Here is a 17,956-nt window from a genome sequence, read left to right as displayed (position 1 = left end):
CTCAGACACAGAAAAAAGTTTAATTCTGCTGCGGCGGAGGGTCCCGGCTCTGGTAGGGAGGAGGATTTGGTTTTGGATTTTGTTCATGTGGGGATTTATTTGGGAGAGTCTGGTCCTTCCAGTGGGACCTGCCCGGGAGAATGAGTAGATAGAAGAAATCAGGAGAGACAGGGAGACTAGACAAAACCAGGGAGGGCCGAGGGAGAAGAGACGACAGGACAGAGAAAGGAGAGGCAAATAGGGAAAGACAGGCACGACAGACAGACGACAAGAGGGCAGGATAGAGACAAACGAGGGAAACAGAGAAAGGGGGACCCCAAGCCAGACCCGACGGGACCAGGGATGTGAGTGCGATGGGGTGGGGGGCTTTGGAGGCCGCCGCGGGACAGAATAGGATCTAGTCCAGCCAGATACAAGAAATGGGCCCCTCGCCCCGGCCCCGGGTGCCGGGCTGGGAGAGGGGGCTCGTGTCTCAGTGCTGCAGTGTCGGGGGGCCCTGCCCCTCCCCGCGCTTCGCTGTGTAAGGCACCGGCTCCTGCGAGGTCCGCGAGCGCGCGGGGGGAGGGGTAGGAGGGGGGTCGAGGAGTCCGTAGGGGAGGGGAGGCCGGCAGCCGGTCCCCGAACCCCTCCCTGGGCACGGGGGCGTGGCCTCGAGCCGCAGCCCGAGGCCGCCCCGCCCCTTCCCAGGGGCAAGGGCGCGTCTCCACTCCGGTCCAATGTCTTGGCGCTGCGATTTCTCCCAGTCCCGCCCCAGCGTCCGTGCGGCTGGGCGTTTGGTCTGTGGCACCCAGGCGTCCCGGCACCCACCCGCCGCTCACACGGTACTCTCCAGCATCCACTCGGTGCTGGTGAAGGCCAGGCGCGCCCTGGCGGAGCCCAGCCCCAGGTCTCCATCCTCCCCGGCCGCGCCCCCTCCAGCCCCGTCCAGGTGCGGCGTGGACCGGTGGCGCTTTGTCCGCCGGGCGCGGCGCGGGTAACTGTGGCTCTGGAATAGTGCCCCGTAGTCCCCGTCGAACGAATAGCGCTGCTGTGACCTCTGCCGGGCCGCGGCGCCCCCAGGAACCAGAGCTAGGGTAGGGGGCGCCGAGGTTGGTGGCCCCAGGACGCCGGATCGGCTCCTTCGAGGGCCCCCCGCGGCCCAAGACTCCTCCCCGGAAGTTTCCTCGGATGGCAGCAGGCACAGCGAGGTGGCCGAGCCGCCCAGAGAACGTCCAAGGACCGCCTCCGGCTCTGCGGATGCCGCCTCCGCCGCCAGGGCCTTGGCCTCGACGGCGGGGGTGGCCTGGGACTCCACCTCGCGCAGCGCCTCGTAGCGGTCCTGGACCGGCAGGGCAGGGGCCTGCGCCGCGCCTGCGCCGTTGGTCTGCGAGCACACGTGGCTGACCCGCGGGGGCGACCTGGAACCCTTGACACGGCGGCTGTCCCCGTCGCCGTACACCTTGTAGCGGATCATGAGCAGAACGATGAAGACAAGGACCGAGGCGACGATGACGCCCCCGATGGCGATGATCATGGTGCCGCCCAAGAAATGGGCCCTCAGCGGGCGGCAGGGCGCCGGATCACCAGCCGTGGTGAACTGCACACAGCCCACTACTCGCGTTGCCGGCAGCGCGGTGGCCCCGTCGTCGTAGACCGCCAGCACGCACAAGTCGTAGGCGCGGCCCGCCGCCAGGTCATTCACCAGGAAGGTCTGACTGGTGGACGGGATCATCCTGCAGGAGGGGGCGGGGTCAGGGCGGGGTTAGTCCCACCCCCCGAACCACGCCCCTTCGCTTTATGCCCCGCCCATGGTGAACAGTGGGGACTAAACCCTGCTACTGAAGTCTCACCCGCTACTGAGACAACAGCAGCAATTCAAGCCCCGCCGCCATCAACATATTCCCACCCTTTCAGGACCCCTCATCTGCATGCCCCGCCCTCAGACCCACCTCCTGGTTGTGTCCCATCAGCCACTGGGACAATATATCTATCATTCATATTACCTCCTCTGCATATCCGGGTTCCTGCAGGGGAGAAGTGCTATGGCTTTCAAGCCCTGCCCTCAAGGGACATGCTCCCTAGCTATGTCTCACTCTTGCTAGGACAACTACCATCCAAGGTCCTTCATCTAGGCATTTTACCCCAAAACTGGGCCAGCGACACTGGCCACCTCCCCTTTTCTGCATGCCCCATCCCCCACTCAGGTGGACACTAAGGTCAACTCACAGCGCCTGTCATATTCCTACTGGAACAATGGATGCTCTTCTAGTTCCTCTTTTATACATATTCATGCCTTTCAGGGAAAACCATGATGCAGGTCACTCCCCCTCATCTGCATGCAGCACCTTTGGGTAAAACAGCAAGCTTTGGCCGGCTGCAGTGGCTCACGCCTATAATGCCGCACTTTGGGAGGCTAGGGAGGGTGGATCACCTGAGGTTAGGAGTTCAAGACCGGCCTGGCCAACATGGTAAAACCCGGTCTCTACTAAAAATACAAAAATTAGCCAGGCGTGGTGGCAGGTGCCTGTAATCCTAGCTACTCGGGAGGCTGAGGCAGGAGAATCACTTGAACCCGGGAGGTAGAGGTTGCAGTGAGCCAAGACCAAGCCATTGCACTCTAGCCTGGGCAACAAGACTGAGACTCCGTCTCAAAAAACAAAAACAGACAAACCAAAAAACAAAAGAAAACAAAAAAAACATCTAACTTTGTCTATGTCCTGGGCACAGTTTCCAAGTCCCTCAACTACATGTTCTCCAACATTGCTACAGGCCATTCCCCAACCAAATGAACCGTGGCTTCCCAAGGGCGTGCCCAACAGAAGAGGGCCAAGGCCTAGTAGGAACGGCCCTCCAGAGGGGTAGATCTTATAGATGGGAGGAATGCAATGGGCTGGACAGTGTGAGCCACAGCAACGGTTACTGGCCAACACAAGCTGGGATGCAAGCTAATGATGATATCATTAGGTGCCAGGTCCTGACTATGGTAACTTATTCATTCCTCATGCCATCTCTATGATGTAGGAATTATTATCATCCCCATTTGGGGAAAATGAGGCACAGGGAGGTTAAGAAACTTGGCAAAGTTTGCCAGGCATGGCGGTACACCCCACAATGGCCCACTAGGGATGGTTCCCCTACTGTGTGTAGGCCACATCCAGGCTGCAGGCCCTGCTCCTTGTCCAGATATTAAAGGCAACCACCTCATATGTTCATGTGCCACCAGAAGTCACCAAATCACGCTACCAGGTAAGTTTCTTCCATAAAGGGGTCAAACGTAGCCAAGCACACACCATACTCCTTTCTTGCTGTAGGCCCCTCCCCTTGAATGAAGGCTAGTGTAGAGAAGTGGTTAAGATGATGACAGAGTCTGGGGGCCAGACTGCCCGTGTTTGAGTCTCTCCTCTGCCACTTGCTAGCTCTGTGACCTTAGGCAAGTTTCTCTTTTGTTTCGTTTTGTTTTGTTTGAGACAGAATCTCCCTGTGTCACCCAGGCTGGAGTGCAATGATGCAATCTCTGCCTCCTGGGTTCACTGCAACCTCTGCCTCCTGGGTTCAAGCGATTCTCCTGCCTTAGCCTCCCAGGTAGCTGGGATTACAGGCACCCACCACCACGCCTGGCTAATTTTTGTATTTTTAGTAGAGACGGGGTTTCACCATGTTGGCCAAACTGGTCTCAAACTCCTGACCTCAGGCGATCCATCCACCTCAATCTCCCAAAGTGCTGGGATTGCGGTCATGAACCACCATGCCTGGCGAACTTCGCCAAGTTTCTTAACCTCCCTGTGCCTCATTTTCCCCAAATGGGGATGATAATAATTCCTACATCATAGAGATGGCATGAGGAATGAATAAGTTACCATAGCCAGGACCTGGCACCTAATGATATCATCATTAGCTTGCATCCCAGCTTGTGTTGGCCAGTAACCGTTGCTGTGGCTCACACTGTCCAGCCCGTTGCATTCCTCCCATCTATAAGATCTACCCCTCTGGAGGGCCATTCCTACTAGGCCTTGGCCCTCTTCTGTTGGGCATACCCTTTCCACACTGTGGGCCATGTCCAGCCTCAGCTAAACCTGGACTGCCCGGTCCACATTGATTTGCACGGCCAGGATGCAACCTCACAAGCTCTCCTCTCAGGCAAAGACTCTTGGTGGGTCCCAGGAGACAAGGACCACCCCTTCCTCCTCATGGGACCATGCGGAACAAGTTCCACCCCCTCTGACAGGCCACGCCCCCACCTCCAAAGGCCTGCTTATCTCTCCGATGCTTCGCCTTCCCCTCCAGCAGGGCCACCTTCTGGCCCTGAAGCTCCACCTCTGTCATCCCACCTCTAGGATGTTCTCCCACTACCAACAGCCACCCTCCCACCAAAAGACTTCCAATCAGGGCCCCGCCCCTTCATAAAGGTCTACCCACTTCTCCAACTCCACTCTACCCACCCCTGACTGCCATTTCAGAGACCACTGCCACCCACCCCAGCCACCCTCGGCCACTCTGGCTTTAAGCCTTCCTCCTCCTCTCTTCATCTCTCCTCTCCAGAGCTCTGGATTCCACTTGCTCCTTCCCCTAAATAGCCAGTTGCTAGGGGCTTCCCCCACCCCTTTTCAAGGACAGAGGCTGGCTCCTTAAGAAAGCTTGAGCCCAAGTGTCTCTAATTGGCTGCAACATCGAAGCAAGCAGCTAAGCAGGCTTCTGGTAGGCTGTCACTTCCGCCCATGACAGCGTGAGGAAGTTAACCCCTGTGGCACCATAGCATAGGAATCTGCAGTGGGAGTTAGAGAACCGGAACTGGGGGCCCTACGGGGCAGAGAAGAGTCCCAGGGTCTGTTGCCCAGCTGGAGACAGGGGGCCATCAACACCTGCATCCATGCAGGGTCTGGGGGCTTGTGAACCTCCCTCACCCCACCATGTGGTGGCCATGGGTCAGAGCAAAGGAAAGAGGGACAGAGAAGTGGAGAGTCACAGAAGCTAAGAATTATTTACAGAAATATATTATCCATCTCCCCTCCAAGCAGTGGGTGCCCAACAAGTGTGTGTCAGAGTAAAAAGGACAGCTTTGCTACTTTCTGTGTGACCTTGGGCAAGTGACATCCCCCACTGAACCTCAGTTTTCCTGTCTGCGAAATGGAGAGGGGGTCATCGCGCCTTCATAGTGGAGTTGGGAAGAGCAAATGAAGTAGCAAGCTTGGAAGTTCGTTGTGAGGGTTTGTGTTTTGTTCATTTGTTTGTCCTTATGTTTGTAAGGCTGGGCCAGGATCTAAGCTATCTCAGTAGGCCCAGGGCCCAGCACAAGATGGGCACACAGTAGGCATCTACTCAGTGTTTGGGACCAGAATCAAGAAGAGAGGGAAATTAGGAAGACAGAGACAAAGGAAAAGGGAGGCTTTTTTTTGTTTTTCCAGAGGGAATCTTGCTCTGTCGCCCAGGCTGGAGTCCAATGGCACGATCTCCGCTCACTTCAACCTCCACCTCCCAGGTCCAAGCGATTCTTCTGCCTCAGCCTCCTGTGTAGCTGGGATTACAGACACGTGCCATCACATCTGCCTAATTTTTGTATTTTCAGTAGAGACAGGGTTTCACCATGTTGGCCAGGCTGGTCTCGAACTCTTGACCTCAAGTGATCCGCCCGCCTTGGCCTCCCAAAGTGCTGGGATTACAGGTATGAGCCATCGCGCCTGGCCAAGAGGCATTTTTTTCATTCAACCAAAACTGGGAAAGCACCTACTATGTGCCAGGCCTATGGCCAAGAAAACACTGGAAAGGTAGAGATGGAGGCCAAGAGGCAGTTTTCTCAGGGAAGATCTGACAGCCAGGAGCTGGGGCTCTCCACAGGTAGGGAAACAGCTCCAGCCCCTCTGGCATCTCCATGTGAAGCCAGGCACAGGACTGAAGCATTTAACTGGTGGTCTACAATGTGCATGAGGGAGGCAGAGCTAGAAGGAGAGACATCCATGTGGCAAACAACCATTTATCAAGTGCCCACTGTGTGCCAGTTCTGTGGCAGAGAGCCATACCAAAAAACTACCAAGATGGGCCAGGTGCAGTGGCTCACACCTGTAATCCCAGCACTTTGGGAAGCCAAGGCAGGAGGATCCCTTTAGCCCAGGAGTTCAAGACCTGGCTGTACAATATAGCAAGACCTTGTCTCTACTAAAAATTTTTTTTAATTAGCCCAGTGTGGTGGTGCATGCCTATAGTCTCAGCTACTCTCAGGAGTTAGGAGGATTGCTTGGAGCCCAAAAGTTTGAGGCTGCAGTGAGCTAGGATCATACCACTGCACTCCAGCCTGGGGTGACAAAGCAAGACCCTGCCTCCACAAAAAAAACTACTGAGATGGAGAGACATGGCAAGGCCAGGGCTGTAACTCATAATGTACTACGGGCCACCACCTGTTGGGTTATGAGCTCCCTGAGGACAGGGACTGGGTGGTTTCCCTGTGTCCCCAGCGCCCAGCTCACGACAGCTTTGCATAAAGCAGGGGCTCTGTGCCTAATGAGGGCAGAGAAGGTAGAGAACAGAGAGGTGAAAGCCAGAGAATAAGGAGGTGATGGGAGAAAATAATTCTTTTCTCAAAATGTCTGTTGACACCATACGGTTTGTCCACACGAGGGCAATGGCTTCAAACCCAAGGGAGGGTGGAAATAACGTATTTTTCTCATATGTTTTGTTTTCTGTTTCTGTAATGTACCCAATGTGTTGGTACAGTAGTACTGGTATATAATTTATAAATATAAATGTCACTGTAGGCCGGGTGCGGTTGCTCACACCTGTAATCCCAGCACTTTAGGAGGCCAAGGCAGGCGGATCACTTGAGGTCAGGAGTTCGAGACCAGCCTGCCCAACATGGTGAAATCCTGTCTCTACTAAAAATTCAAAACTTAGCTGGGTGTGTTGGTGGGTGCTTGTAATCCCAGCTACTTGGGAGGCTGAGGGATGAGAATCGCTTGAACTCGGGAGGCGGAGGGTTGCAGTGAGCTGAGTTCGTGCCACTGCACTCCAGCCTGGGCAACAGAGTAAGGCTCAGTCTCAAAACAAACAAACAAATAAATAAATGTCACTGTAAATGTGTGTGTGTATTTCACGCTCCAAAATGTTTAACTGAAGAGGTGCACAATCAGATTGCTTTGGGGAGCAGTGATATTGACCATGAGCCCCATGAGGCCAGGGTTCATGCTAAGCTCAGTCATTGTTAGGACTCCAGTGCCCAGCCCTGGTCGGGTTCATGTAGCTGCTCAGCGAATATTTTCTATAAGCATGAAAAATAGAGACAGTAAGAAATAGAGAGAGGAGACAGGGCACAGGAGGGCAGGGACAAGTCTCTCAGCCATCTAGAACCCTGGCTGAGCAAGAAGGCCAAGGGAATGGGCAGGTGGGAGAGAGGGTCCCCCTGGGCTTGGGAGGAGGCCCTGGGACTGCAGCACCCGCACCCACCTGTAGACGAGGGAGTCATCAACGGAGCTGTTGTACTGAACCTGGTACATGCGTATTCCGGGCACCGGCCTCTGGGCTGGCCAGCGGATGAGCACGGAGTTCGAGGTGAGCTCGGCTGCCACGAGCCGACGCTCAGCCGCAGAATCATTGGCACCTGGTCGACCCGGCGTGGCGATGTCAGAGGAGCCGGGCTCGGTGAGAGGCGGCGGGGCAGCCGGCGGGGGTGCCATCAGAGGCAGAGGTACCACGCATACCTCCACGGGCGCCGTCGCTTCCCCAGCGGCATTGGAGGCGATGCAAGTGAAGGTGCCACTGTCCCTCAAGGTGGTGATGGTCACATCCAGCGTCCCGTCCCACCGGACCCGGGTCCGGCTGGAGTTCCCCAGCAGCCGCCCATCAGGTGCCACCCAGTGCACCACCGGCTCGGGGTCACCCACCGCTCGGCAGCGCAGGCTCACCGCCTGGCCTTCCACCACCAGGGCCCGGCCCCCCGCCTGCCGCGTGATCAGCGGGGGCTCACACAGGAACTCCTCCTCCGGGATGGACCAGAAGTAGCGGTCGGTGAGGTGTTCAGGCGTGGCGCAGGTCTCTAGGTCGTCCTCGCGCGTCAGCCGCCGCAGCCAAAGCAGCTCGCAGTTGCAGTGCAGGGGGTTACCGCCAAAGCTGACGGTCAGCGGCGTGGGCGGCTTGGGCCCGGTGCCCTGCGACCTCAGGAAGAGCCCGTCGGGCGGGAGTTTATGCAGGCGGTTGGAGGTCATGTCCAGGCGGACCAGCTTGTGAAGCTGCACGAAGGTCCCCTCCGCGATGTGGTCGATGAGGTTGTGGTCCAGCGTGAGAGTGTTTAGGTTCACCATCTGGCCCACCGCCTCCCACGGCAGGGCCTCCAGGTTGTTGTAGGACAGGTCCAGGTCCTCCACGGTGGACAGGAAGGCGTCAAAGGCCGCCGACTCCACCCGGCGGATCTGGTTGTTTCCCAGGATCAGGTGGCGGAGATTGCCCAGGCCGCGGAGCTGGTCTCCGCGCACCTCCGCCAGGCGGTTGCTGTCCAGGTGCAGGGCCCGGAGGGCACGCAGGTCGGCGAAGGCGCCAGCCGCCACCTGGCCGATGGTGTTCCGGGAGAGGGTGAGGTGCACCAGGCTGGTCATGTTGGCGAAGTCTCGGCGGCGCACCGCCGCGATGAAGTTGTCAGTGAGCCGCAGCTCCACCACGCGCCGGTCGATGGCGGGAGGCACAAAGAGCAAGCCGGTCTTAGCACACAGCATGGTCAGTGTGGGCGCCACGTTCTGGCAGATGCAGCGGCCGGGGCAGGGCTGGCCACGAGATGCCCCCGCCCAGAGCAGCAGTAGAAAGGGCAGGGCAGCGGGCGGCGGCGAAAGGAGGGCCGAGGAGAAGGGTCCTGGAGCCATGGTGCAGTGGGAAGGCAGGAGGGGTGGGAGGTGAGACCTGCCGGGGAAGGAGCCAGTTACCTTAGGCATGGGACTTGGCCGCCAAGGGATGTCTTGCTACGAGTCAGACCTGGATCCCTCCCCTACCCCTACAGCTGGGTTCCATAAGATGGTGAGAGAACCCATTATCAGCTATTAACAACAGATTACAACATTTCCATGCTGGGCACGGTGGCTCATGCCTGTAATCCCAGAACTTTGGGAGGCCGAGGCAGGCGGATCACCTGAGGTCAGGATTTCAAGACCAGCCTGGCCAACATGGTGAAACCCCGTCTCTACTAAAAATACAAAAATTAGCCGGGCGTGGTGGCAGGCGCCTGTAATCCCAGCTACTTGGGAGGCTGAGGCTAGAGAATCGCTTGAACCGGGGAGGTGGGGGTTGCAGTGAGCGGAGATCGTGCCATTGCACTCCAGTCTGGGCGACAGAGCAAGACTCCATCTTAAAAAACAAATAAAAATAAAAATATTTCTATACTGGTTGATAGATTACCCCTGCCCCTACCTTGCTGTCCCACCCTCACCTCTGCCCCTCCTATAGTAGCTCCCAAACCTCTCATGATCTCCCAACCAGAGGGGTGACACCTGGCCCAGCCTGGGCCCTCCAGTACCCACTAAATATTCTAAAAAATCACTGTTAACTATGGTTTAAGGCCCTGGCTGTCCAAGCCATACTCCCTAGCTCCAAATCCCAGCTCTGATACTTACTAGCTGTGTGACCTCCAGCAAGTGTCTGAACCTCTCTGATTCTCGGTTTCTTCATCTGTAAAAGGGAGATAGAAACAGGCCTTACTTCTGTGAGGATTAAATGGATTGATGAACATAGCATACTTAGAATAGTGCCAGGCACATAAAATATGCTTATTACATGTCAGCAATCATCATCATGATCATGAAGTGCTTAATATGTACCAGGCAGAGAACAGTGCCCTATTATTGAGAATAAGTACTTTGAAATCAAACGGACTCAGGTTCAAATCCTGGTTCCCCTTTTGCTAGCTCTGTGACCCCCAAGCCAACAATTTCCCCTAGCTAGGCTGTAATTTCTTAATCTGTAAATTGGGATGATAACTGTACCATCTTCATTCATGTACCACCGAACATGCCTAGCATACAGTAAGTACTCAATAAATGTTAAGGGTTTCCCCCCTCCCACCTCTGGCATTGGCAGGGAGAGTGTGAAAGTGGGAGGGACTGAGAAAAACACATCTGAGTCTTCCAGTTCAGCCTCAGGAAGTCCTTCTCTGAGGTCTGGTTTCATCCTGGGCTCAGCTGAGCTCCCAAGCAGGGCAGACTTTCATGCTCACATCTTTGGGTACACACAACACACACACACACTCACACACTCGCACACTCACGCTATGTCTCTGCTCCAGGCAAAACCTTCCGGCAGGGATTCCCCCTGCGGCGGCTGCAGCCCACGACATGTCAGTTCCCATCACAACACAGGGTGGGTGGGGGGTGAAGAGGAAAGGATGGGAAGGGGGCGTCCCTGAAACTGTTTTCACCCCACCCTGCCCTGTGTCCTAGCCCCTGCTGGCCTACCTCCTGGGAATCTGTGTTTGGGGCTATGGCCTTAGGTGGCTTTGATCTTCCTGGCCTTGGGGAGGGGGCCTGGGACTGAGACCAGGAAAGTCAGAGAGAGAGGTGAAGAGAGACAGGGAGAGACGAGGGGAGGGAGAAGTGGACTGGCAAAGAGAGAGAGACAGATTCGGAGAGAAACAGAGAGACAAAAAGACAATGAGTCTGAAAGGAAGGTGAACAGACAGAAAACTGAGAGCAAAGAATGAGACACAGAAAAGAGAGACACAGAGATGGAGAGAAAAATAGAGACAGTATTAGAGAGACACAGACAGAGGAGGAAAGAGACAGCGACTAAGGGAGACAATGACCAGGCTGAAGGTGGAAAAAGAGGCTGGATCGGGGTGTCCTACCATCTCTGAGTTCACCCCAAACCTGTCCTTCGCTCCCTATAGATCACTACTCTATAATGTACTGGAAACTCTGGCCTAGAAAGGGGGACTCCAGAATTAGGAGCCCAAGTCTGCACCTGCTTGGCTGCGGGGTCTCCAGGGCTCAGAACCCCAGTCTATGAAACAGAAGTCCAGAGCCTCGCCTCCAACAGCTGGGGTGGGACTCAAATGGAGGGAATAATAATAGCAATGGAAATAGCTAACATTTATGGAGAGCAGTGCAGCACTGCAGGACAGAATCCACCCTACTGCCTGGGTTCAGACCTCACCTCCCCACTGTGTGACTTTAATAAAGGGACTTCCCCTCTCTGTGTCTCAGTGTGCTCATCTGTCAAATGGGAATAACAATGGCACCTACTTCATAAGGTTGCTATGAGGATTCAATGAGATAATATTTTATGACATGCTTAGAATAGTTCCTGACAAAGTAAACACTACATACATGGGAGCTGCTGCTATTATCATTATTATTATTATTACTATTATTATTATTAATTTATTATTTTCTCCAGCTTTCTCAGCCACCAGCAGGCCAGGCTATCAGGAGATCTTCCCACACCCATGCACACGCACACACAAAATGCAAAAACATATTCATTCAACCCTCTAAATGCAGGGATCATTTCATATCCTGATATATTCTTGTATCCTTTACTGATATCATGAGGAAACCCTGCTTTCCCAACCACCTTAACCATCCTAAGAATGAATGTCTCTTGGCGTAAAACCCCTGCCTGCTCCCCAGAGCCACCTGGCCACCGCAAGCCCTCACCCAACTTTGATGTTCCTGACCTTGTCATCACTCCCCAGCCTTGGGCAGAGTGGTGGGCACCTGGTCCTTCAGGAAACTGTCATCCCCTGAACTGAAATCCATGCAAGGCAGGGTTCCAGACCCCCAGCTGGCTGACAGCGAGCCCCATCACCCCATCTCTCTCTCTCTCTCTGAAGCCTTACGGCTCTACTCACCTCTCTTCAGGGAGTCAGGGCCTGGGCCAGCACCTGCAAAGGAACACAACCACCTTGTTAGCATCGTTCTGGCTCTTCTCTGGGCACCAGATCCTGCCTTGGAGACCATCCCAGTCAAGGAAGTCCCTGGTGTGATCACTCTGTCAGTCCTCCTGTGGCAGGGTTTGCATAGTCTCACAGGAACCCGGAAGTCCTCTCTGGAATCCTAGGAGATCAGGCCTCAGGGCTATTCACCCTCAAAAGCCCAGGAGTCGAGGACTTTAGCCCTTTGTCCTCTGGGGTTTCAGGAGCCAAGAACCCTAGCTCCCTCCTCTCTCTGACCCAAGAGTCCAGACCAGACCCCTGGCCCTCCTTTAAAACCCAAGAGTTTACATCCCAGCCCCTCAACTACAAAGTCCTGAAAGGTACCAAGAGCTGGAGAAGGGCCAAAGTTTCCCATCCTTGCCATGATACCGTTGCCCACACCAACATGTGTGGCCATGTCAGAACCCACACAAGCCCACAACCCCAGCCTCTACATCCGGATTTCTATGAATACAGCAACATGATCTGTATGCCCGCCGCCCTCTATGGGCATTTGGCCTGGCACATGGACACACTGTATCCAGGGACCCCAGCATACCAGAGGTCATGCCACATGGGCCTCAAACCCACTGAGCCCAGAAGTAGGGACAGCCTTGTGCCAGGGCACAGACACACGTGTCCTTCACATACATGTCTGAACACACACAACCCCACTCCCCAGAGACCAACACCAAAACACAAACAGACAACATAGATGGATACATACCCTCAAGGTTGACACACCTGCATGCAACAACACATGTACAAGACTGACTCTGCCATGCACGTTCACACACACAAATGCACAAATACAACAGAGAAACTCATGTGCCCCCAACAGACAACCAGGTACATGCATTTACAACAGATATACCTTGCACACTCACCAGCACACAGGGGCACACACACCTAACAAATACACACACACCTGCACAAAGACACACAAGTACACACTCTTAAATGCCCACACTCATACAACTTCACACATCTCCATGTTGCAAAGTTGATACAGCACCACGCCAACAGATAGACACCTCACACACACACACACACACACACACACACACAGAACCACAAGCATACAGATAGGAGGTTGATCCACACTGGAACATGCACACAGGCACAAAAAGATCCACCTTTGCAGACACACCAAGGTGTTCACTCATAACAGACACATGCTCATACAACAGTCCTGTGATTTACACACTTAAAAATGCACAGAAAATACTGAACCACAGTAGCATAGTCAGTAGACAGGCCCAGATTCACACTCACACAGTCTTGGACACACATCCCTCTCAGCCCTGAGGCACCCCCCCACCACCCCACCTACTTACTTCCCAGGCCCAAGAAATCCCAACATCCCTCCAGCACATTCAGCATCCTCCCCCTCACACCCCCAAAAAACCAGGGCACAAGCCAGGCCAGAGGTCAGAGTTCAGCAGGTGGAAACTCAGGATTTGGGGGCTTGAGTCCTAGATCACCGTTTCAAGGAGATCCTCCCACCAGCAGCCCCAAAGGTCCCCCAGCCTGGCCATCAGGATGGAGGTAACTCTGGCTCCATCTGCAGATGTCTGGACGGTGGGGAAATTAGGGTGGAGTGGGTGGGGAAGGGCCGGGTCTTCGCCCCACAACCCCCACCTCAGGGCCCATCTGTCCATTTCTCGGCCTCTCATCCCCCCTCCATCTGTCCACCTCCTGGCCGCCCATCCCCCCCCCCAACCACCAGGAAGGGGAAGACATGGCCGCTTCCCCGAGGACCGCTAAGGACCCCCCAGTTGACATGGACCGAGGGAGCGGTGAACTCCCCTCCCCCAAATCCACACCGAGGCCTGGACCCACAAGGCGCCGAGCCTCAGCCACCAAGCCGGCAACCTGCCGTGGACTCACAGATACACACCCTCAGAGACATACAACCCGCAGACACACACACACACACACACACAAATGGACACCCGAGCGGGCACACCCGGCTCCACAGACCCGGGGATGGACATCCAACCCGGACACAAACACCCAGCGCAGCTAGCCGCGCACGCACACGGGCTTGGGGGGACCCACACCTGGGCACACAACCCACGCACACACACACCTGCACACAGCCCCTCCGATGGGCGCGCGACAGCCCCCAGACACACAGCCGGAGGGGCGGCCGCTCGGGGGGACACGAGTGCACAGCCGGACACGCCGGCCCGGCTCGACACCCCGCGCACACCCGATGGCCACACGGGCAGGGAGCCGCACACGCCGGCGCCGGGCACACACAGGGCCGCGCGGGCGCACGCCGGGCCCGCCGCAGCGCCGCGGACACACACTCGCACGCTCGCACGCTCACACCCGCGCACACACCCGCGCCCCCGCCCGCCGCTCCCCGGCCGCTGCGGGCCGCGCTCACCCAGCCCGGGGGGGCCCCGGGCCCGGCCCCGCCGCCGCCGCCTCGCTCCGCGCCATGGTGGGGGGAGGGCCGGGGGAGGGGGCGCGGTGCCGCGGGGCCGCCTCCCTCCCGCCTCCCGCCCTCCCTCCGGAGCCGCCGCCGAGCTCCGCCCTCCACGCCGCCCGCCGCCACCGCCGCCGCAAGGGGGGAGGGGGCGCCGACTGGTGGGGGCGGGCGGGGCGGTCGCACACCCGGGATCCCCGCCCCGAGTCCGCCGCAGACCCCTCTCCACTGCGGAGCCGCCGCGGGCCCGCCCCCGACCCCTCCCCAGCCCCACCCCCAGCCCCGCCGGCCTCCCTGGAGACCCCCCCCAGACCACGCCCCAACTGGCCTGGGGACCCCGGATCTCCCCAGAGACCTCCGATCACGTCCTAATACCCAGGGGACCTCGGATCAGGCCTCACCTCTTTTGAGAACCCAGGCGATGTCCTAGGGCCACCCAGGACCACAAATCATGCCCTGCTCTCCTGCTTGATCTCAGACTATGACCCACACACTGTCAGGAACCCCAGACCATGCCCCGGAACCCAGAAGAATCCCAAATCATATCCCAGCATCCGAGGGGATCCAGACCACCGCACCAGCAACCCTAAATCATATCCCAACATTCAGACGGACCCCCAGACCACACCCCTTCCCTCAGAGACCCCAAATCACACCAACATCCAGGGAAACTTCAGACCATATGTCAGCCAAATCCCAGATGGTGCCTGACTCCCTTTGGGGACCCAAACCACATTCTACAGCCACCAGAACCACAAACCATATTCCACTCCTTCTTGGGGACCCCCAGCCATGTCCTTCTACCCTCAAGGATCCTAACCCATTCTCTTACCACCAGTATGAACTCCAAACCATGCCTAACTTCTAGGGGGCCCTAAAATGTCTCTTACGCCCATGGGAGACCCTTAAACTTTCCCCATTAACCCCATTAGACCCCAAGCCATCCTCAACCCCTTTGGTGAACTTAGACCTTTCTCTCTCCTTCCCCTCCAAGACATCGTTTGGTTCCCAAAACCCCCCAGTTAGCCCCATTTTTTCCCACCCCCCTACTAGTCCTGTCCCCTTGAGGACCCACCTCCTTCCTGCTCCAATTCTTTCTCTCGGACCCTGAAAGTTCTGCCTCCCTGTGACTTTCATGGAGCCCAGAATGCCTTGCTCCTTCCTAGTTCAGAACCCTTTGCACATCCCCTGTCCCATAGCTGAACCCCATCCCTTCCCTCAAACCCCACTGAGTATCTCAGGCCACCCTCCTTCTCTTTCTGAGATATTCACAGGGTCCCTAAACCCAGCAACTTCTCCCCTAAAAATCTGTGTTGTTGCATGCAATGCCCCAGATTCCTGGGGTCTCAAACCCTTCTCACTTTGGATCCCACTGTACAGAGGTCCTCCCCTAAACCCCTTTCCCAATTTTTTTTTTTTAGACAAAGTCTCACTCTGTTGCCCAGGCTGGAGCAGAGTGGCATGATCTCGGCTCACTGCAATCTCCACCTCCCAGGTTCAAGCGATTCTCCTGCCTCGGCCTCCCTAGTAGCTGGGATTGCAGGTGTGTAATACCACACCTGGCTAATTTTTCTTTTCTTTTTCTTTCTTTCTTTCTTTCTTTCTTTTTTTTTTTTTGAGACAGAGTCTTGGTCTGTTGCCCAGGCTGGATGGAATGCACTGGCATGGTCTCCGCTCACCGAAACCTCGGCCTCCCAGGTTCGAGCAATTCTCCTGCCTCAGCCTCCCAAGTAGCTGGGACTACAGGCACGTCCCACCATTCCTGGCTACTTTTTGTATTTTTAGTGGAGGTGGGGTTTTACCATGTTCGCCAGGCTGGTCTCGAACTCTTGGCCTCAAGTGATCTGCCTGCCTCAGCCTCCCAAAGTGCTGGGATTACAGGCATGAGTCACCGCACCCAGTCTAATTTTTCTTTTTGTTTGTTTGTTTGTTTGTTTGTTTTTGAGTCAGAGTCTCGCTCCATCACCCAGGCAGGAGTGCACTGGCGTGATCACAGCTCACTGCAGCCTTGACCTCCTGGGCTCAAGTGATCCTCCCATCTCAGCCTCCTCAGTAGCTGTTTAGTTTTTGGTTTTGGTTTTTTATAAATGGAGTCTCACTATGTCCCCATGCTGGTCTTGAACTCCTGAACACGGTGGTCATGAGCCACTGTGCCTGGCCTATTTATATGAAGCCTGCCCTATCCCCCAGATCAAGCTCAGCTCTGCAGATAACTCCTTCCAGTGAACCTTAACCCCACATGCAACTCTGAGATGCCCCTGGGGACACTCACAATTCCTCTAGTCTCCAGACTCCACCCTTCATCGCCACCACCCAGGCAGCATCCCCACCTCCCACCATGGTTGCTAGTGCTCCCTGCTGGAGCGTGGGGGTAGGAATAACAACAACAACACAAGTGAACACATATACAGCACTATTTATGTGCCAGAAATGATTCTAAGGGTTTCACATCTATCACTTCATTCAATCTTCACAACAGCCAGATGAAGAGGTCCTATTACCATCTCCCTTTTATGGATAAGAGAAATAGAGGCACAGAGAGGTTCGGTCACTTGCCCAAGGTCGCACAGATAGCACGTGGCAGAACAGGGTAGGGGTGAAGGGGAAAGAGGGTGAGGGCAGGCCTGGGCTGGACAGGAGTAGAAAAGAGAGGGAGAGAAAAAAAAGATAATAATAAGAGAGACAGAGATGGAAGAAGAAAGAAGTTGAAACCAAGGGAGATATGCCTCATTCATACAGCCAATTTGACCCTGTGAGCTCTGGCCCCAGCTGACCCTATTGCCTCAGACTCCCAAAGTGCTGGGTTTACAGGCGTGCACCACCACTCCTGGCCCCTCTTTCAGTTTTAACCATGGCTTTTCTTTGCTTTTTCGAGACAGGGCCTCACTCTGTCACCCAGGCTGGAGTGCAGTGGCATGATCTCGGCTCACTGCAACCTCTGCCTCCTGGGCTCAAGCAATTCTCCCACCTCAGCCTGAGTAGCTGGAACTACAGGCGCCCACCACTACGCCTGGCTAATTTTTGTACTTTTAGTAGAGATGGGGTTTTGCCATGTTAGCCAGGCTGGTCTCGAACTCCTGATCTCAAGTGATCCACCCACCTCAGACTCCCAAAGTGCTGGGATTACAGGTGTGAGCCACCACACCTGACCACTTGTTCAGTTTCTACGATGACTTTCCTATTCCTCCAACACACCAGCCCACAGCAGCAGCCCCTGAGCATATGTATTCTTCTCCCCTTTCCATGGTTGCCGGTTCGTTCTTTTCATGATGGTCTTAAATGTAATCCCTTCAGAGAGACCTTCCTTTTGCATCCCCAATTTACAGACACCATCCCTACCTGGGCCCCCAACCAGCGTTCTGATGTTACTTTGAAATACGAAGAAGAAGAAGGAGAAGGAGAAGAAGGAGGAGGAGGAGGAGGAGGAGGAGGAGGAGGAGGAGGAGGAGGAGAAGAAGGAGAAGGAGAAGGAGAAGAGGAGGAAGAAGAGTTGCTGGATGGATATATGATGAAGTAATACAGTGACATGTCTGTGGTGGTATCTAGGTGATCAGTATATAAGTGTTCACTATAAAATTATTTCAACTCAGTCTGGGTGTGGTGGCTCACATCTGTAATCTCAGCATTTTGGAAGGTCGAGGAGAGAGGATCACTTGAGCCCAGGA

The 17,956-nt window shown here is 55.5% G+C and overlaps 1 protein-coding gene across 1 annotated transcript; it reads right to left on the bottom strand.

The window, feature by feature from the left end:
- LRFN1 (leucine rich repeat and fibronectin type III domain containing 1) lies at positions 1-14,315 on the bottom strand. The gene is made up of 5 exons (XM_025367859.1): positions 14,250-14,315; positions 11,792-11,824; positions 9,561-9,615; positions 7,411-8,853; positions 1-1,712 (listed from the first exon to the last, which is right to left on the bottom strand). Exons 4-5 carry the CDS (start codon positions 8,814-8,816, stop codon positions 815-817), a joined length of 2,304 nt encoding a protein of 767 aa, XP_025223644.1. The 5' UTR covers positions 8,817-8,853; positions 9,561-9,615; positions 11,792-11,824; positions 14,250-14,315; the 3' UTR covers positions 1-814.
- Between the last annotated feature and the right edge of the window lie 3,641 nt (positions 14,316-17,956).

This window comes from Theropithecus gelada, chromosome 19, assembly GCF_003255815.1.
Source record: "Theropithecus gelada isolate Dixy chromosome 19, Tgel_1.0, whole genome shotgun sequence".
Taxonomy (NCBI): Eukaryota; Metazoa; Chordata; class Mammalia; order Primates; family Cercopithecidae; genus Theropithecus; species Theropithecus gelada.
The sequence above is the reverse complement of the archived record's forward strand: the minus strand, read 5'-3'. Positions and strand labels throughout refer to the sequence as shown.

Coding starts and splice junctions, on each gene's coding strand:
- LRFN1 (XM_025367859.1), bottom strand. CDS start 8,816: ATGGCTCCAGGACCCTTCTCCTCGGCCCTCCTTTCGCCGCCGCCCGCT. Junction 1,713..7,410: donor GATGACTCCCTCGTCTACAG/GTGGGTGCGGGT, acceptor CCCCTCCTGCAG/GATGATCCCGTCCACCAGTC.